Genomic DNA, 21,623 nt, shown 5'->3' on the forward strand with positions numbered 1-21,623 from the left:
TGTTTCAAATCAATCCTTATTCTTTCAATTTAGGATAATTCAAAGCCTTCTAAGAATCTGAACACCTTCCTTTGTTTGTGGTGGAGCTGATGTATTGGTAAGAGGTCACAGTGGCAGGGGGAGGCCACTGTGAAATCATTTTTAAAAAAAATAAAAAATCAGAGTATCTTTTATTTTTTTCAACGTTCATTCTATTGCATTACTCGAAAAGGAAAACAAAAAACTTAGAACATTATAATTAAATTAAAATTCGTGTAAAATTCAAGATATTTAGCTCTTATTCTTCCAAATTTTATTCTCGGTAAAAGAAATTATTTCAAATCTTTATATATATAAAAAACTAAAAAATATAGAAAAAATAAAATAAAAATGATTTTCTTCAAATAAAAAACTAAAAAAACTTAATAAAAAGAATTAAAAAAACTAAAAAATAACTATTTTTTTTCAAAAAATCCACATAAAAACTTATAAAAATTAAATTTATGAATAATTGATAACCAATGTCTAAAAGCCTACAAACAAGATAAATAATTTTAATTTGTGCTAGTTGATAGGGCCAAACAAGAAATAAACAAAAAAAACTCAGTATCAATAATGAAATACAGAAAATAAATAAGCTAAAAAGACAATCCCTAAACATGAATAATCGGAGCCTTTGTGAAGATCACCGAAGACGCTTAGTGTATTTATTTTAAAGGTGAAAGTTATAGTTTGGGTGTGAAATCCACTAAAAAAACTATAAAAAATAAAAATTATTAACTTTTATAATTAAATTTTATATATAATTAAATTATACCTAACCATAATTTCATCCATAAAACTCTCCTAAAAGTACGTATTTTAAGTAGATTTTGACCTAAAAATTAAACTTGTGTGCTTTACCGTCGCCAATTATTATATTAGGATGAGAGATCAAAAGTCGAGTCCCGTCAAAGGGGTAGTGCGCACCTTTTCCTCTCGAATTATCTTTATCCCTCGATCTGGCGAGATCCATGAAATCATTAGTCGGGTGTTCCACGTTAACAAGTTCCTAAGAAGCAATAACCTTGATCAGTATTGTTCATAGACTCTACTCTGGGGAGGAAATGGACTGCTAATTTTGAAGGAGCTGGTTCTAAAGAGCTTCTCCTTGTCTTTTTATATAATTATCATATTCTTTATATTTGATGAAGTAAGGCATGATAAAAATAATATAAAATAAACTTATTTATTATGGCAAGTAAATTCATTATCATTCTTACCCTCGTGTGTTAATTTTTGTCTCACAGAGGCAGCTATCTTGGATTAACCAAGTTTTGCAGTTTTATATAGAAATCCCAGTAGATTGTTAACCATGATTTATGAACTCTTTCAAATACAAAAGTAATACGTGTATATATATTATACACTGTTTTTTTATCATTAGAATTTTTTTCTAACTTTTTTTTTTTTATCATATAAACATAGGAGAGTGCGGTGAAATATTATTAATTGGAGTTAGAAACTCACAGTGTGTGCTTGTTGTTAGGCTTATTGGGAATTTGCGTGGGATGAGGCCCAGTCTCTGGCGAGTGTTTAGACTGGAAAGGAGTAATTGGTTAGGCTGGAAAGCCACAGTGCTGGATAGCAGGCTGGTTGGGCTGGCCTAACTGAACTTGGTCTTTTTTTCCTTTTCCTTTTATTTTTAATTTGATATCATCAATGGGGTAGAAGAAGAAATGACAGTGAATCAGTTGATTTGGAGATGCAAGAGAAATGGAAGTTGGCTGAAAGGGACAAAAAGAAGACCCGACAACCAGTTGAAGCTCCATATGAGCCTCCTAAACTGAAAAGAACTACCAAGTCCTTTTCATGTTACAACTCCGCAGCAAATTCTTGTTAATGTTGGTGAAAATTGTTGTCTCAGAATTTGACCCACCCTGTGTCGATGTAGTGGAGCTGGTTGGAATGTCACTTCCCTTCACAAGTCTCCATAATTATATGGAGCTTTTCATGCTTAATTAACATCAAGAGTTGTAAGGAGTCTTTCACATTCAATTACGTAATGTCAAGAAGCAGAGAAAATGGGAGTCTCAATTCAACTGACAACGGAGCTTGCATGACCGTATCGGCAATATGTATTTGATCTGCTCTTTCAGCTCCCTGCTTCCTTCCTCCCCTCCATTTTCGAGTTGATCATGTTTGATTGATTTTTGAGATGGCTGCTTTGAAAAATCGAGTTTCAATCATTGACTGTTTGTACTTTGTCGTTTCAATTTTTTAGGAAGTTGGGTCAATATCAGGAGGCAATGAAGGTTTAGAAATTCTTCCACGGCCTGCGTTTGTAACAATCACGGGTCATTTTGACCATGGCATAACTACTCTTATGGATGCACTACGTTGAACATCAGGGGCAGCAAAGGAAGCAGGAGGCATAACTCAGCATCTGGGTGCTTTTGTTGTGAGCATGCCTTTAGGGGCATCAATCACTTTCCTTGACACTCGTGGTAATGCTGATTTTAGCGCACTGTTACCAAGAGGTGCAGCAGCAGTTGCGCATAGTAAGTCTCAACCTCCTTTCTTTTTAATATTGCTAATAAAACTAATATTTAAATTTGCTATTCTAATTAGTTTTATTTTTTTGAAAACTTAATTTTTATACTTGTTATCTATAACTTTTAAAATAAATTTTTCTAAATATATTATTTTTTTAATTTGGATGTCCAGTCAATTTATATATATTTTGACTAATTTTATAGATTCTAAAATTTAAAACTATAAGTCTTTAATAGTTTTGAAGAGAATCAAACTTATAATTATTAAAAAATAAATTTAAAATTTGAATAATTAAATTATTTTTTAATTTAAATATATCTATTTTTAAATTTAAAAAGTTGACATATCAACTTATGCGAGTGACCTTTAAATATTTCTAATAGGACATTTTTCAAACGAATTTTTTTATTTTTAAAGATAGACATGTCGTTTCACACTTTTGACAGGAAACGTTATGTTCATGTTACATGATTCTTTTATTTGAAAGGATATTTATTGGACCCATATCGAGGACGAAGCTTACAATCTTTCTAGAAATAGCAACAATGATTCATGAGAGATAAATATACCCATTAATTGCAAGAAATGGCAAGTGATATCAAAACTCTCAACATGCTGTTGAGCGCTATATATAAAAAGCTTTAGAACACGTGGTTTCTATAAGATTTGACACGTTGGAATCCTTTGTCCTCGTTGAAAAAGAAAATAAAGAAAGCAATGATGGACAATATGTTGGCTAAAAAAGAAGTAGTAGAATTCACATGAGAATGTGTCAGCTGGCTAAAAATGGAAAATTAGGAGGCTGGCACTGTTCTAGAAAATCATTTCATTTTAATGCTGTAGCGTTCGAGATAATTTGAGATAATTGAGAATATAGTTGAGATTATTTTTTAAAGTAATTTTTATTTAAAAATATTTAAAAATAATATATTTTTTTAAAAAATTATTTTTATACAATATATCACAATAGTTTAAAAATATAAAAAATAATTTTAAATATATATTTTTACATTTTAATAAAAAGCAGGTTGAATTATATAGTCAAACACACTTTAACATGGAACAATAAATTAAGTTTTTGATTTATGAGGTATTTGAAATTGTAGTAATAATTAATTTTTAAAATATTTTTTATTTAAAAATATATTAAATATTTTTTAAAAAATTTATTTTTATATTAAAATATCAAAATAATTTAAAACTACTAAAAAATAAATTTAAAACAAAAATAAATTTTAATTTTTAATAAAAAAAGATAAAATTCAATGTGAAACACGCAGTTATAAAAGCATGTAGATGCATGTGAAAGAATCGAAGGTCTGTAGATGCATCATAGAAGGTCTGTAGATGCAGACCGCTTGACTCTTGCGAGTCTCATTATTAAAGATCTCACTTTCTTCTCATGGCCGCGGGGAGTGCACGTCGACTCTCGCTGTAGCGTAGGATAAAAAGGACAGTTGTGGTTTCCCCCCCGTTTCCAGGTAAATGATAAGGAAAGGGCATGGTAGAATAATCCCTGCCACCTCTGGTGCTCTGCCATAATCCCATCCATCCCTAGTGCTTGCGGGGTTCAATCCCAGACGACTGCCACCACATCAACCACCTCTGGTGCCTCCGACGTCTGTGCAGGCTTATGCCAGTATTTTGTCGCTGTGCTCACAATTATCTCATACAGTATGGCAATCCTCCTTCTTATGGGACCAATCCATCATTGGAGCTACCAACTAAACATTTACTCCTGTAACATTCCACTGAAAATTTATATATACAAAAATTAACCTGAAAACCTTAAGATTTGATCTTTTTTACTTTGTAATCTGAAGAGTTAATTTTTATTATTTTGTTAAAAATTTTATAAATAATTTTGTTAAAATAAAATAAGTTCAATGAGCATACTGGATTCAAGGTAATCAAGATTGATAATTAATCAAGTCTAATAAAACATGTGTAATTTTTGTTTATACTAATTGAGAGTTTGGAAATACGGTTTAAAAAATTTAAATTTTTTGTTAAAAATTAATTTTTAAAATATTGTAGATCATTTTGAAACACTGCTTTCAAAAATAATTTTTTTAAAATAAAAAAAATATTTTGATGTATTTTGAAAAGAAAAATACTTTAAAAAGCAACCACAACTACACTCTCAAACAGACGCAAGCAAAACTATCCTTTATTTGGAACCCATTAATGGTTTTAGTTAATTTTTTGAAATGTTTTTATAGTATTTGTAGTTTTTTTTATATATTTAAGTGTTTTATATTTTTTTTTCTTAGAGAATTTTATTGTACTAATGTATAATTTGTATGTTAGAGTTTGTTTGAGATTTAAGAGAAATTGAATTTGATTTTATAATTTAGATGTATTATAATTGAACAGAAGTGATGAGTTATTTAATGCATATCAACTATATTTTATTAACTGTATTGTCAAGCTATAAATTTAGGAAAAGTTAAGGAAAATGATTTTTTGTGGCTTTAATAATAATTGATAATAACTAAAGGGTATTAATTTAGGTTGAATAAATGATAGATAATTAGTTGAGTATTGATTATTTATTATTAATGTTTAATCCATATTTTGATGCTACATTGTATTTGTGTAGCAATGATAATCTGTTACTGAATTATGAATTAATTTTTAATCAAAAGTTGAATTTTGAATTTATGGTTATATTAATAATAAATATTATTATAAATATTCTATATAGGTTTATAAGTAATGGATGATTGTTATTGAATGTATCGAAATTTACCCAAAAAATTATATAAGCAAGTTTATCTTCAAGAGGTTGATGATTTTATTAATTTTATATTTTTAAATTCAAAGAATATTAATGTAAGTGAAATTAGATGTCCATATGTAAAGTATTAAAATAAAAATTTCCACCATAAAGGTGTTGTGATGATACATTTACTTAAAAAAAAGATTCATTGAGAAATACTTTTATTGGTTTGCAGATAGAAAACGCTATATTCCTTATCAAACTATGTTATAAAAAATAATTGTATCAATTTCTAGTTCTAACAACGTACATGAGTTTATGGATAATAATAATAATTCTTATAGGAGTATGGTAATAGATACAAATTGAATGAATCAAGGTTATTCAGGTGAAGGTTCACATAACATCTTTTTAGATTAAAAACCAAATGTAGATACAACTAGATTTTTTAAACTTTTAAAAGACTACAATGAAACTATTATAGAATGAATACATAACTCATAACAAATTTTTAATCATTATATGAATATTTACTATTAAGACAAATTATGGATTGAGTAAGGCCAATTATAATAATATCATTGAATAAAATAAAAACATCTTACCTAAAAGGAATAAGTTAAAATAGAACTTATATACTACTAAATCAATGATTAAACCTCGTAACTTAAGATATCAAAATATTGATATGTATTTAAACTTTTGCATACTATACCATTGTAAATATGCAAATTTTACCGAGTACAAAACTTGTCAACATACTCAATATAAACCTAATAGTGGTAGAGGAAGGATACTTATTGCATATAAAAAAAGTGTAATACTTCCCAATCACTCATAGGCTGCAATTGTTATTTATGTCTCTAAATATTATTAAGCATATAACATGACATCATTTAGTCGATAGAGTTATAATGTACCCTTTTATTAGTGAAGCTTAGTAATATGGTACATCTCCAGTTTTTAATGGAACCATGAAATATACGTCTTAGCTTGTGTGTAAATAAATTTAATTGATTTGGATCCTTTGTCATACTCTATTCTTGTTGGTTAATTATACTAATAGTTTACAACTTGCTTCTACAAATGTGTATGAAGTTGAAATTCATGTTTTTATCTATGGTCATACATAGTCTCTACAGTTAAGAAAAGAATATAGATGTTTATTTTTAATTATTGATTGATAAGTTGAATTGATTATGATCAGTTAAAGATTTGACATATGATATCTTAAGAAAACAAAATTATTAGATGAAAACATCATTGACATAGATTATAAATGATTTTTTTATGTATGGAATGATTTTGGATTGAAGCACATATGGAAAACTAGCTTATCTATACCGTATGAAAAATAATAAGGCATTTATTACATTAACAAATGGTGGTAAAGTTTTTTTTATTGCCACCAAAGATTCTTGCCAATTCATCATCGATATAAAAACAATAAAAAAAAACTTTTTAAAAGATAAAGTTGAAAGTTAAATTGCATTGTTAATTCTATTAGGTGAAGAATTGTATATAATTTTATATTATTAGAGCATTGCTTTGGTTTTTATTTTGGTAAGCAGAAATTTTTTTATTTTGGCTTTGCCTGTAATTGGGTAAAACAAAATATTTTTTAGGTTTTTTTTATTAGAAGACTAATGTCATTTGCTATAATTTGAATATCACATATATAAAGGAGAATATATTTGGCAATCTTCTAGTAAAAAAATTAATATATTTGACAATATTCTAGTAAAAAAAATTTGTTAACTTATTTTTATTTGATAATTTCCTGAATCAAATTGTTTGATTTGTGGTATAACGTCTATAAATATACAAAGAGTACAGCCGAGTTTGATGCTATTGCATTATAGAAACATTATAGACAGAACCACATCACATAGAGTAATTATAAACAATTTCAAGAATTTATGATATCAAATAATTCCAAAAAACGATTATGATTCAAATCATAAGTAAAAAAAAGAAACTTATAGTTTTATGAGCATGTATAATAAGGGATTACATCTTTTTATAAATCACGCAAAGTGCCTAGTAAGGCTTTATTTTATGTTTATAATTTTTTTTTAAATTAGTGTTTATTATGAGACTTTTTTTAAAATGATTATTTTGCGAACTTCATAGATTGGGCACAAATCAATTCTGATGGACTTACATGTGAAAACACATATAAGAAAAGGGGATAGAGAGAAAATGGTGCGACAATTTATTAACAACAGAGTTGAATCATTTGTTGTAAGTGTTTTTAGATAATTATAGGCTTATTAGTTTTTATATATATATATATATATAGATATAGATTTTGGATTTTTTTGTAGGAAACATATAATGTCGGTATGGTTGCTAAATATAGAGAAAACACTTCAACCTATCCTCCTTATAATCCTCAGTTATGGTTGAAGGTTGGAGCAACTAATGAACTTAATAGGAATTTAATTCATGATATATCTATGACTACAACTCGAGATATGAAGGTGGATTGTAATGTTTTAACTATAGATACATTGCAATCCAGCCTAAGTCAGCCATCATTACTTTTTCAGGAGATGGCCTAAGAACATGTTGAGGAATGAATGTCTGATTTGAAGGCCTATATGGAAAAACAAAATAGGATTAAGAACAAACACATGCATATATGGTGATGTATTATCTTCTCCCACCTGGACATCCTAGACCTTCTAGTTCATGATTTTTTCTTCCTCCCTTTCAACTTCATTTTTTTTTTGTAGCATAATTAAGATATTTGTATAAAATATTGATATTAACTGTTAAATTAGTATTATAAAATTTTATCGCTTAATTTATTATTTATTATTGTTGTAATTTTAGGTTTTTTTAAAAAATAATTGAGGTTATAACAAATAAACATGCAAATAAAAAAAAACAAGTAATGAAATATTGATGAAATCACCAACAAAAATAAATATTTTATTGGTGATTCTATCAGTTGTAGCCAAACTAATTTTGTTAGACTGATGTTTTTAGATTTATTAATGGAGTAAATAAAAAAAATTATGTAGGGAATTTTGTTTATTGGTGATTCTATCAGTTGTAGCCAAATTAATTTTGTTAGACAATCACATAATATTTTGATGTTTTTAGATTTATTAATGGAATAAATAAAAAAAAATTATGTAGGGAATTTTGCTAGTGACGTTGTTGGTGATATTCGCAACTTAACTAATGGATCCATGATAGAAATGTCCATCATGGATCAATAAATTTTTTTTCTGGGCATCTACATTCCATTGGCATTTCCATCAGCTTCTTGATTCGTTGATGAAATTTCTATCAAACATAAATCCCCGACGATGAGCTAATTAACAACATGGATCCCTCAGGAATTATGATGTCGACAACCATCAAGTATAAATGCCCATATGATATTCTGTTGGCGTTTAACAATTTTCTCTTATTGTGCAAAAGTTTCAGGTAATTTGTTTTACGACACTTCTTGCTTGTTTTTGTAAATTCTTCGTAGGTAAGCCCAACATTACTTATTTATCAAAAATAATTTTTCAAATATTATCATATAATAATGGAATATATCTAACTGCTAGATCCCAATTAACCATCATATATTTGATAACTAAATGATATTATATGAAGAATTCAAATTATATAGATACTAATTCATATCTAGCTAATGTTACTGAATATTAAAAAAAAATTAAGTCAAGGAGTTAGAGAATAATATCAAACTTTAAAAAAGCTTTGCTTATCATTTTAAATTTTTTGATTAAGATAAATTTTTAATATAATATCAAAATTTTATTTATCTGATAGTTACAGCTTTAAATTTTATCATTATAATTTTATTTAATAAAATTAAATACAAGATAGTGATGAGCATTTATTTGACAAAATTAAGTACAAAATAATAATAAATTTATATAAATTTTAAATTTAAAAAGTTTTTATTTAAAAAAATATATTAGAGGATAATATAAAACTTTCTTGATATAATACTTGTTCAACAATCTGATCAGAACATGCAAGTCATGTATATACGTTGGCTTTTTCTTCATGCTTTTCGTATGTGTTTTTCTTATCTTCCATTCTTTCTTTCTTGTTCTCTTTTGTAATGGATACAACAGTACTGCTAGTTTCTGTTACATGGAGTCTAGCTAGCACTGTTATTTCACAGTGGCATTCACTTTTTCTTATTTTAAATTTGACTTTTACTCTCATATAATGATTAGGAAATCCTGTCAAGCTCATGTGTGTTTCACAAAAACTAGTTTCTGAACTCAATCAAATGCTTGTTTTCTCATTCATGCTGCAATTGCCTAATTATTGAATTAAAGTTTCTTATGAGTTGCTGTTTGAAAAGTCTAACAGGTTTGGACCATGAATAGGTTAAAGAATTTTCTGGTGGGTCAAAAGATTCAAATCTAATATTAAATGTATACAGTAGTTTTTAAATATATTGACCTCGTTCCACAAATGATCTATATACAATACACTTTTACTTAGCTCGTGTATTATTCTTGCTGTGTTTTCAGTCTGATTCAGGATGCGCATGGCAAATGCTTGTAATTGAGAGGCTTAAAAAATAGGCCACGAGAAAATGCAAGGTGCAATAAGAACATCAACTTGTTAAGGTATCAACTCTGGCAATCCACGACTAGCCAAAAAGAAGAAGAAAAAAACCCTGAAATTTTCAGTTATAATGGCAATCCACGACCAGCACTTTGCAGTGATGAAGTTCTGTTCAGTTGTGGCCTTTCTAGTTTCTAGACTTCTATATATGTTGTTCCTCTCTTTGGAGAGCTGTTGTGGTGCACAAGGTTGAGCAATTTTATTGCTGTTTTGCGTTTTTCAGGGAAAGAGCTATATCATGGAAAATGATCCGCATGTTGATACTTCAAAAATTCTCTATGAACCTTTACAAGGTGAAGAAGGAAATGACACAGGTGAATTCAGTTCAAATGACAACGTTACTCCTTTTTCCAAAGCAGGTTTTTTTAGCACAATGTCATTTTGGTGGCTGAATTCATTAATGAAGAAGGGTAAAACGAAAATTCTTGAAGACAAAGACATTCCACAGTTGAGGCAGGCAGATCAAGCACAGACCTGGTACTTGATGTCTATGGAGAGCAAATTGAATGAAAAAGGATCATCTAATCCACCTTCAATGTGGTCAATGATCTTTTCATGCAACCAGAAACAAATTTTAATTTCTGGGGTTTTTGCATTGATCAAGGTAATCACAGATTCCACTGGCCCTTTGCATCTTAAAGCCTTCATTGAGGTAGCTGAACGCAAAGCTGCTTTTGCATATGAAGGTTATGCGCTAACAATGGCATTGTTTTTAGCAAAATGTTTAGAATCTATGTCGTAAAGGCAATGGAATTTTCGAACAAGATTAATTGGGGTCCAAGTAAGATCTATGCTGTCTGCAGCTATTTATCAGAAGCAACTACGGCTTTCAAATGATGCTAAGATGAATCATTCTCCTGGGCCTAATATGTTATTAAGAGTCATGTATGTGACAAATGATGATTTTCATGTTATGCTGATTTTATAGATGTTTAATAAAGATTCTTCAATCCCTTTTTTTTCTTCATTTTAGGTATATAACAATTTTAGATGTTAGTTTTTGTCCTTTCACATTCAAATTTAGATAAGAAATAATAATTGTCAAATTATTTCTTTTCTATTAACTTCTATAATAATAAATTCAAACTTTAAATTAATTTGCTTCATCAATATATTATATGCATATAATCATTGAATAAATCTACTTTTATAATAATAATAAACTTGTAATCAGGCCAAATCAATATATATATATATATATATATATTATTTGTTGAACACCCTTCACGCTTTTTTCTTTTCTTTTTATTCAACCTCTAACATATGCCATTATTTGTGTTATCTCTATAAATGATGAATTCAATTAAAAAAAACTCACATACAATTTAGGCTTGGTCTTAGACCATAACATATGGGTTTGAATATGAGCTTTGATTACTATGTACACTATAAAAAAATATTTTTTAAATTAGATAAAAAAAAACAAATAATTTCTCGTAAAAAAATTTCTTGCATTATTTTTCCTTTCATTGGAGTGAAAGATGGCTTTCTGGATCCACCATTTTGCATAGCTTGTTGATTATTATTATTATTATTAAATTGAATTAATTTGGAATTTAAAAAGAAAAAGAAAGATTGAAATGTGTAATAAAAAAGGCAGTGGTTACTTTCAAGATTGACGATTTGCTTTGATATTGATTTGCATGTAACGAAGAAGCTCCAATTGAAGAAAAGCCTTCCTATTAGAACAAATAGTAAAGAAATCAAATAAAAAAACATTTTAAAAACAAAAAACACGCTACCGGTAATTAAAATTATTAAAAAGACACACATGAAATGTTATCAAGAGAAGAACCTGGTAAAAGATATTATTTTAATTTAATAGCTTAAGGTTTAAAAAAAATATAATTTATATTATTCTTTAATATATTCTTTAATATATTTTTTAAAATGAAAAATTTTTATTAAATAAATAAAAATTATAAGATTTAAACTCGTGACTACTTGGTTATTAAAACTTTGATATTATATTAAAAAACAAACTTCATCTAATAATTTAAATTATTAAATAAAATATTAATATATAATTTATATTATTTTTTAACAAATTTTTAGTACTGTGGTCAAATCTATTAAAAATTCAAAAAATAATATATTTTAAATTAATTTTTTAATGTTTTTATATTATTTTAACATGTTAATTTTTAAAAAACATAAAAAAATATTATTTTAATATATTTTTTAAAAATATTTGAAAATACAATTATTATACAACATAAAATATAAAATATGTTACATTTCTTCTTATTTCTTGTACGAAGATGCAAGGCGGGGAGGCCAATCTATCTTTTATTTAGTTTGTCTCTTGTAAATAAGTAAATACGTTTTTCATCCTTTTCTATCCTATGATTGGATAAATAAATCTTAAATTCCAGGACCTCTCTGTCTCCTCTTACGTAGTGAGTAATAGTTTCTTGTGTAGGCCCCTCCTTTTCTAATTCATTCAAGGTTCTAATTCATTCGAGTTTGTCAAATTCCTTTCTAATTGGAGTTTGTTAGTTTAATTGTATTGGTATATTTTGGTTGAGATTATATATATATATATATAATTTTAATTTAAATATATAGATAAAATAACTTAAAATTATAATATTTAAATTTTAAATACAAGTAAAAAAGTAGTAATTGAACTAACATAAGTTAATTGACTTGATAACTTCAAAAATAACTTAAATAACTAATAAAAATATTTTTTAACTAAAAATTATTTTAAATAATTATTTTAAAAAAATATTGAGATAAAAATTTATTATATTGATAAAAATCAAATTAGGTTAATTTTTTAAATTTATACTCGGCTTATAAGACTATAATAACCTAAATTAAATAAATTAAAATAAATTATAAAATTTAATTACCAATATATTTATTATTGAATAAAAAAATTTAAAAAAATCAATCTAGAAAAGAACATAATAAAATAATTTTTCTGAATAAAATTATAAAAATATCATTAATAATCTTATAAGATCTTAATTAAATAATCTTTCTAAATAAAATTATAAAAATATCATTAATAATAAGGTCTTTTTAAACTTGGATGTTCTAAAAATTTAACCTGAAATATAATAATATATAAAGTGACTTATCATAAAAATTTAGTATAATATAATTGTTGAATTAAAAAATATAAGTGATATTGAAAAATTAAACAATATTTCTATAAAAAAACAGAAAAAAGCACTATCTGGCTGTAACGAAATGGCAACGGAACCGAAATATTTGAACCAGGATTTGAATAGAATTTCTAAAATAAAACAAGATTTCAGGTGAGATAAATCTATTCTGATTGACCTTTTTTTTTTCACTATAACGAAATATACCAATGATTTCATACAATACGGAACAAAATTAGCTACCTTTAATTCATTTATCAGTTTTGTGATTTATTACACGACACGACAAGCGAATCTTTTAAAAAATGTTTGTGATAAAGACATTTCAACAACTGACATGATTATCAACGAGATTAGAAGAATTATTTGATCCAGAAGACTGCCCATACAGTAATTCCTGTCCAAAGCCTGGTTCTGACGTTGTGTTTCACGTATGAGTACTGTTCTCTTGTTGCAAAGTTACTGTTAATTAATTATATGAAATATTAAACGCACAGATATTGAGGCAAGCTACCCAGAAAGACTTTTGAAGTTTTTTTTTGGATCAATTAGATAAAGGTTCCATTTGACATATGATGATTTTTGCAAATTAATTTGAGTGTTTTTTTAATATTAGCTTATAAAAAAGACAAATATATTTGGTTAAAATAATTTTTAGATAAAACTTTTCAAAATCACGATTCTATTCGAGTGCACAGGCTAGCCGTGCTGTGTTGTTAATAGTAGTTGTAGGAATCTCAAAACTAGATAGTGAGGTAAATTATTTTTTATTTTTTTGGCTTTTGCTGCATGTTTACATATGTACTGTCGCTTGCACTCTCTTGTTTTCTTTTCTTGCATGAAATAAGTTTCTGCTAGATCAGTAATGGGCTTAATTTCTTGTTTCTGTTTTGCTTCATCTCCTTAAACTCGTGCCAGAGGCGTGCTTGATCATGTTGGTAGCTAGAGAAGACCTTTAATTTTCTGATTTTAATTGGATTGAAAGTCAAGCTCTAAAGCAAGCTCAGGTTTGGGTTCTGAAAACGCTTAACTTGTCAGATAAATTCTGTTCTACTGATACTATTTTGTCAGATAAATTTATACGCATCTGCCAAAAAAATTATCAAATTTAACATCTTACTATCCTCTCTCTTTTTGAAACTCTTTCTTGGCCTCCATGCCCCTTGCTTTCATTTTCTTTAATTTAATTTTATTTTTTTTGTGAAATACATGGTAACTGTTATTATTCTGAAGAAATTCATTTCATTGCAGTTCTTCCACTGATGCTGGTTAAAATCCTACACGATCTGATTTTCACTTCACTTTTCTTTTTCTGTCCATGTAAAATGTTACAGGTTTGTTAATAAAAAGAGATAAAGCATGAAGAACAATCTACGGATTGCATACAGCAATGGCAGGGAACGCTCTAAAAAGGTTGCAAAGAAAATGCAGTGTTCTAGTTTTTTCCCCCACCAAAATGGGTCCGCATTCATGAATAAACACAGTTTCTGTAATTCTCCTGCTACATGTTAAGTGCTAATCTTCTTAACCATCTTCACTTATAATTAATGGGTATTTTGAAAATTTTCATACACAATAAGACATCAACAGCGCCTCGATGCTAATTTTCTCAGTCATTTTCAGTAGTATTTTGGGGCTGGTTAATACTTGTCATTATTCTGCTTTGCCTGTGCATGGATGGATGGTGGTGTTATTCCAAGGCTTCAAATAATTGCTGCCAGAGGGGTTACTGAATCTTTTTCTGTTCATTTCTGGCCTTCTAATTGTTTCAGGATTCTGATACTCTTCCTCTCTTTGGAAGCTGTTCTGTTGTACAGGATGTTGTCAGCTAAAATGGTTTCGAATGATTCATCTTCTCTTGGAGTAATTTTATTATTCTATTGTGTTTTCCAGGGAAAGAGTCCTGTTGCAGAAAGGGATGCGCACATCAATTGTGAAGTTCTCCATGCACCTCTGCTAGGTTATGAAGCCAATGACACTAGTAACATCAGTTCAGATGACAATGTTACTCCATTTTCCAAAGCTGGTTTATTCAGCACAATCTCATTTTGGTGGCTGAATCCATTAATGAAGAAGGGCAAGAAGAAAATCCTAGAAGATGAAGACATTCCTCAGTTACGGCCCGCTGATCAAGCACGAACGTGCTACTTATTGTACTTGGAGCAACTGAGCAAATGGAAAGAAAAAGGATCGTCTGATCCCCCTTCAATGTGGTCAATACTCTATTTCTGCTTCCAGAAAGAAATTGTCATTTCTGGACTATTTGCATTGATCAAGGTATTATCAGTATCCGCTGGTCCTTTGCTTCTTAACGCCTTCATTAATGTTGCGGAACGCAAAAATGGGTTTAAGTATGAAGGTTATGTGCTGACAATGGCGTTGTTTTTAGCAAAATGTTTAGAATCACTGTCAGAAAGGCAATGGTACTTCAGAACCAGACTAATTGGTGTTCAACTAAGATCTATGTTGTCTGCAGCTATTTATCAGAAGCAACTACGTCTGTCCAATGATGCTAAGATGACCCATTCTCCTGGAGAAATTGTTAACTATATGACAATATATGCTTTTAAATTAGGAGAGTTCCCATATTGGTTCCATCAAATATGGACAACATGCCTTGAACTCTGTCTTGCATTAGTTATTGTCTATTATTCTGTGGGGCTGGCAACTGTATCAGCTTTAACTGCCATCATATTGACTGTGCTTGTAAGTTCTCCATTGGCCAAGTTACAGCACCAGTATCAGACAAAGCTCCAGGACCAACAAGATACGAGATTAAAGGCCATTGCGGAGGCACTTGCAAATATGAAGGTCTTGAAATTGTATGCTTGGGAAGCACATTTCAGAAAAGTCATAGAAGGATTAAGGATGGAAGAATTAAGGACACTATCAGTTGTTTTGTTTCAAAGAGGGTGCCATATGGTTTTGTTCTGGTCATCTCCCATATTAGTGACAGTAGTTACCTTTTGGTCATGTTATTTCCTTGGGGTTCCACTCTATGCTAGCAATGTCTTCACGTTTCTAGCAAGTTTGCGGATTGTTCAGGAGCCAATTAGGATGATCCCTGATGTTGCAACAATGTTCATTGAAGCAAATGCTTCATTAGATCGGATTACGAAGTTTCTTGAAGCACCAGAGCTGCAAAACAAAAATAGCAGGGAAACGTACAGTGAGACAGAGCACAACCTGTCCATTGTTGTCAGGTGTACTGAAATTTCGTGGGCTGCTGATTCCTCATCAAAGGCTGCTTTAAAGAATATAGACTTGTTGGTTAAAGCAGGAGAAAAGGTAGCTATCTGTGGAGAGGTTGGCTGCGGAAAATCAACACTTTTAGCAGCTGTTCTCGGAGAAGTTCCACGAATCAATGGCATAGTAAGTCCTGTGATTAAACTACATTCCGTTTGCCAATTCTAATTTTACGTTCTGTCATTATTGATGAACAATTCATAGGGAATCCTGATTGCATTCATATTCATCTTCTTACTTTCATCTATTGATTAAGGAGGATTCATAATTAAAGATCAACAAGATTAAAATTTAGTACATAAATTGCATTTTCTGATGTATTTTAACCGTCAATCAATTAGTAGTCCGTAAATTTGCAAATTCTCAGAAAGAAAGTAAATCCATCGCTTCTGATGTTAGTTTCAAACTTTTATTAATGATGGATATGCCTAACAAAAGATTTTTTACTTAAAATTTCAGGTTTATAAGCATGGAAAAATTGCTTATGTTTCCCAGACTGCATGGATTCAGACTGGGACCATTCAAGAAAACATTCTGTTTGGGTCTGTCATGGATCAAGTGAGATATGAAGAGGTGCTTAATTGTTGCTCCTTGTTAAAGGACCTTGACATGCTTCCATTTGGGGACCTCACTGAAATAGGAGAAAGAGGTGTTAACCTGAGCGGGGGACAAAAGCAGCGGGTTCAACTTGCGCGTGCACTGTATAAGAACGCAGATATTTATCTCTTGGATGATCCCTTTAGTGCTGTAGATGCACATACTGCGGCTAGCTTATTTAATGTGATCACAGATTTCCTCCCTAGTCTACTTGTTCAAGTTATGATAATTTTTCCATGTGGAAACTAATTGAAATGGTTTGATGGCTTTTGGCAGGAGTATGTTATGAGAGGTCTGTCAGGGAAGACAGTTTTACTTGTAACTCACCAAGTTGACTTCCTTCCAGCATTTAATTCTATTTTGGTTAGCTAATAATGAACTTTACTTGGACATATCAGTTTTGATAATCTGTCAGTTTAAGCCATTGGTTCATAATTATGAGTTCTGCATTTTGGGCAGTTGATGTCTGCAGGGGAAATCTTGAGAGCTGCTGCTTTTGATGAGCTGCTGGAAACTTGTCAAGAATTCCAAGAGCTTGTCAACGCACACAATAACACTGTTGGTTCTGAAAGGAATATGGAGCATGCTCGTAGCAGAAAAACAAGAGATTCCAAAGAAGAGATTCAAGAGATTTATCTCAGGGAAAAATCAACAGCACCTTCAGGAGATCAACTGATTAGACAAGAAGAAAGAGAAAGAGGCGATGCAGGTTTCAAGACCTATGTGCAGTATTTGAATCACGGGAAGGCATTTTTGTACTGCTTCTTCACAGTTCTGCTCCATTTCTTATTCATAGTTGGGCAATTGATACAAACCTATTCCTTGGCTGCTGACATCCAGAATCCTCATGTAGGCAAAGTGGAATTATTCACACTCTACTCTGTGATAGGGTGTATCTTGGCGTTCTTTTTGATCTTTAGGTGCCTCTCCCTTGTTAAATTAGGCTACGAAGCCTCAGAGTCTATTTCTTCTAAACTGCTGAAGTCTCTTTTCCGAGCTCCAATGTCCTTCTATGACTCGACACCTCTGGGAAGGATACTTACTAGGGTTAGAATTTTGAATTTGTGATTTAAAATGCTTTTTCTATTACAAGCTTTATGAGATATATAATTTTACTTGTATTGATAGGTATCTTCTGATTTAAATGTCATTGACCTGGAGGTGGCATTCAAATTAATAGTAGCTATTGGGTCAGCTTTGAATGCGTACTCCAGCCTTGCGCTATTGGCTGTTCTTACCTGGCCAGTCTTGTTTCTCATCGTCCCCTTAGTTTATCTAACTATCGCCTTACAGGTATTACTTCCTCTAGCACTAAACCTTGTTGCATGGTTCTCTGATTTGACTTTTTGGCCTCCCTGACAGAATTACCTTCTTCTTTAAAAAAAAATTACAAAAAGAAATATTACTTCAGTACCGCGACAGAGTTGATGCGAATCAATGGCACAACTAAGTCTTTGGTTGTGAACCACCTTGCTGAATCCATTGCTGGAGCCATGACGATAAGAGCTTTTGGTGAGGAAGATAGATTCTTTTCAAAGAATCTGGACCTTATTGACGCAAATGCCAGTCCATATTTCCATAGCTTTGCAGCAAATGAGTGGTTAATCCAGCGTCTGGAAATACCATGCATAATTGTTCTCTCGGCCTCAGCACTTGCCATGACTTTGCTTCCCCTAGGAGCTTCTGCAGGAGGTAAATTTTGACCTTCACACTATTTATCTGGTTTCTTTATATACACAATTCTAAAAACTGAGCTCACTTAAATTTTCCTCACCATTTCATATGATTTAGTTTTGTTCTCGTGCACGTTTATTTCAATGTCATCACTCTTTCAGCTTCTGGATGAAGTATAATTTCAGCTGACGAACATTACTTAGCGCCTCGCACTTTGTTATGCTAATCTAGGTTTTCAGTCCCATTGTTTTTGCATCTATCTCAATTTCGGATTGTTAATTTGGACCTCCTTTTCTGTTTCTCATGATCCAGATGACCTCGCAGTAACATCAACTTATAATAGAAGCTATCCTTCTTATTAGTCTTTTGTGAACGCATATAAAACTCTTCTAGCTATTCTGCTAACAGTTAAATACATAAGAAAAGATCATAATTCTCCAAAGCATGAAATTTTCTCACCTATCGTCTGATAAGAATCAAAAATTAAATACTAAAAAAAATGGTGGTGTTTGAACAAAACCGATGGGTTATTGTCTAATGGGACATTTTGGTTGTCTACTATTTGATTGCAGGGTTTGTTGGAATGGCATTATCGTATGGTCTTGCAATAAATGTCTTTCTCATCCTCTCTGTCCAATACCAGTGCTTTGTAGCAGAATCAAATGTTTCTGTAGAAAGACTAGAACAGTTCATGCATATTCCAAGTGAAGCTCCAGAAGCAATAGAAACCAACCGACCCTTGCACAACTGGCCAAGTGTTGGTGAAGTGGAGATTCGCAATTTGAAGGTAGTTTTTACAATTTCACAAATTCACAAATTTACAGGTCCTGACCTTCCAATATATCAAATAACATCAAGCAGGTGAGATATCAACCCAATGCTCCATTTGTTCTCCAAGGGATAAGCTGCTTCATTGAAGGAGGACACAAAATCGGGATCGTTGGTCGGACTGGTAGTGGAAAGACAACACTTATTAGTAGTTTGTTTCGATTGGTGGAACCAACAGAGGGGAAAATCATTATAGATGGCCTTAACATCTCCACAATTGGTCTTCATGATCTTAGATCCCATCTTGGCATCATTCCACAAGATCCAACACTTTTTAGCGGGACTGTGAGATACAACCTGGACCCTCTATCAGAACATACTGATATAGAAATATGGGAGGTAATAAAGCTTCTACTAATTGTGTCAACATTTGGTAGAGATTCAGAAATACTATTTCCAATGTGCGAACTCCAAAGTTTGATAGTGTCTAGCTTCCCATATTGCTTTCCTAACAAAAAAGTGTGCTCATGATTTGCAAAAGGTTCTTGAAAAATGTCAGCTCCGAGAGGCCATTCAGCAGAAAGAAGAGAGCCTAAATGCTTTAGGTAAGGCAAATCTGGATGTCTAGAGGTAAACATTTCTTGGTCTAAGAACCTGCACGTTTACATCTTTTATCGCAGTGGCACAAGATGGATCAAACTGGAGCATGGGACAGCGGCAATTATTCTGTCTCGGACGTGCATTATTGAAGCGGAGCAAGATATTAGTCCTAGACGAAGCCACTGCATCAATCGATAACGCAACAGACGCCATCCTCCAGAAAACTATACGCACAGAATTCGCAGACTGCACTGTAATAACCGTGGCTCACAGGATACCTACCGTGATGGACTGCACCAAGGTGCTTGCCATTAGTGATGGTGAGTGGTATTTCCTTTATTCGCCTTTTTGATATGCTACAAGCACCGTGAAACATATAACCTCATTACAGAAAATTAACTGGCTGGGGGTAGGTCATGCCAGAACTTGGGATCGGTGAGAGACAGCATTGTTTTACTAAGAGTAGCATTTCTTTATTAAATGTAACAATTTTTTTATTTTCTTTAACCTGTGCGAACATAAGGTATGCAAATGAAAGGGTTTCATATTAACAGGGAAGATGGTAGAGTATGACGAGCCAGGGAAGCTGATGAATAAAGAAGGATCACTATTTGGGCAGCTGGTGAAAGAATATTGGTCTGGTGCTCCAGGCATTGATGACTAGCAGTATTTTTGTGAAGATCCATCAGGATTTGAAAGTGGAATGGACTAGAAGTTTTTAAGTCAGCATGTTGCCTTGAATGCTTTATTTAATGATGTGTTCCATTTTTCTTCATGTTTAATTGATTACTGCTATGCAATTAATGAACTAGCACGGATGTCACTATTTATAGTAACCGTGAAGGTGCCCTTTAGCTCCTTAATTTATTGTTGTGCTTTACCTTTATTTATTTATTTTTAAATCTTTTTATTATCCAATTTTATGAGATATAGTTTGAAATTGTAAAGGGAAGAAAAAAAATAAGAATGAGAGGAATAAACTATCATGGAAACTTATCTTGAATTCATGAAAAAAGTGTTTTTCTGGTCCATCTAATTTTCTTTTTTCTCCAATTCAGAATTTTTCTTTTGATCTAAAAAATCAATTTATTTATTTCATAATCCTGAGTTGAAGAGAGAAAAGATAAATTTACTAGAAAACAACAAGGAAGAAGAGATAAAGTTATTGGTTGATTATATTTATTTAAAAAAATGATCTTTAATTCTTTATGTTAATAAAGTCTTTGTTGCTCTCTAAACATGCCGGCGAAGTAAGTATATCGAGATTTATTGAATTTTTATAGCTCAATTGATTTTTATTTTTAGAGAGTGATTTTATAGGGTTTGGGCGGGCTAGATTATATTATGTTTTTAAAATATTTTTAATTTAAAAGGCTTTAAAAATTAAAATTTTAAAATCTAAAATCTTGAATCCTTATTAATCAAAGATGACTGGGCAAGTTGATAACAGGTTGCTTGTAGTAGAAAAAAAAACAGATCACATGTCATTCACTGCCCTCCTGAGAAACGAAAAAAAAGAAGCATGGGCTTTGGCTTTCTGGCACGGGTGCGGCTCTGGGTTTTTTATTAAGGCTTGGTGTGAATGCCTTGCCTCTTTTGTTTTGTTTTTATTTTTATCTTTTTTATTAATTGTTTCTATTTAAATATTAATTGATACCCTCATTTTAAAAAAAATTGAATTAGTTTTGTTTCTAAATAGTGGTTCATTTATTTTTTTATTTTTTTAGTTGCATAATACTTCAAATATATTTGTTTGATATGCTTTGATTTTTTTA

At 30.6% G+C, this 21,623-nt stretch overlaps 1 protein-coding gene across 3 annotated transcripts; it reads left to right on the forward strand.

The window, feature by feature from the left end:
• The first annotated feature begins 13,788 nt into the window (after positions 1-13,788).
• On the forward strand, positions 13,789-20,715 carry LOC105124302 (ABC transporter C family member 10-like). Of its 3 annotated transcripts, XM_011024264.1 has the most exons (13): positions 13,789-13,970; positions 14,298-14,376; positions 14,857-16,335; positions 16,669-16,989; positions 17,083-17,169; positions 17,266-17,853; positions 17,935-18,099; positions 18,204-18,498; positions 19,053-19,267; positions 19,342-19,647; positions 19,790-19,853; positions 19,929-20,168; positions 20,403-20,715. In XM_011024264.1, exons 2-13 carry the CDS (start codon positions 14,323-14,325, stop codon positions 20,510-20,512), a joined length of 3,924 nt encoding a protein of 1,307 aa, XP_011022566.1. In that variant the 5' UTR covers positions 13,789-13,970; positions 14,298-14,322; the 3' UTR covers positions 20,513-20,715. The 3 variants fall into 3 exon arrangements, with proteins under 3 accessions (XP_011022566.1, XP_011022563.1, XP_011022564.1); XM_011024261.1 differs by lacking the exon at positions 13,789-13,970 and having other exon boundaries at positions 14,182-16,335; XM_011024262.1 differs by lacking the exon at positions 13,789-13,970 and having other exon boundaries at positions 14,182-16,335; positions 20,372-20,504.
• Positions 20,716-21,623: the final 908 nt, after the last annotated feature.

Source organism: Populus euphratica, unplaced genomic scaffold, assembly GCF_000495115.2.
Source record: "Populus euphratica unplaced genomic scaffold, PopEup_1.0 scaffold4.1, whole genome shotgun sequence".
In the NCBI taxonomy this organism is placed as follows: Eukaryota; Viridiplantae; Streptophyta; class Magnoliopsida; order Malpighiales; family Salicaceae; genus Populus; species Populus euphratica.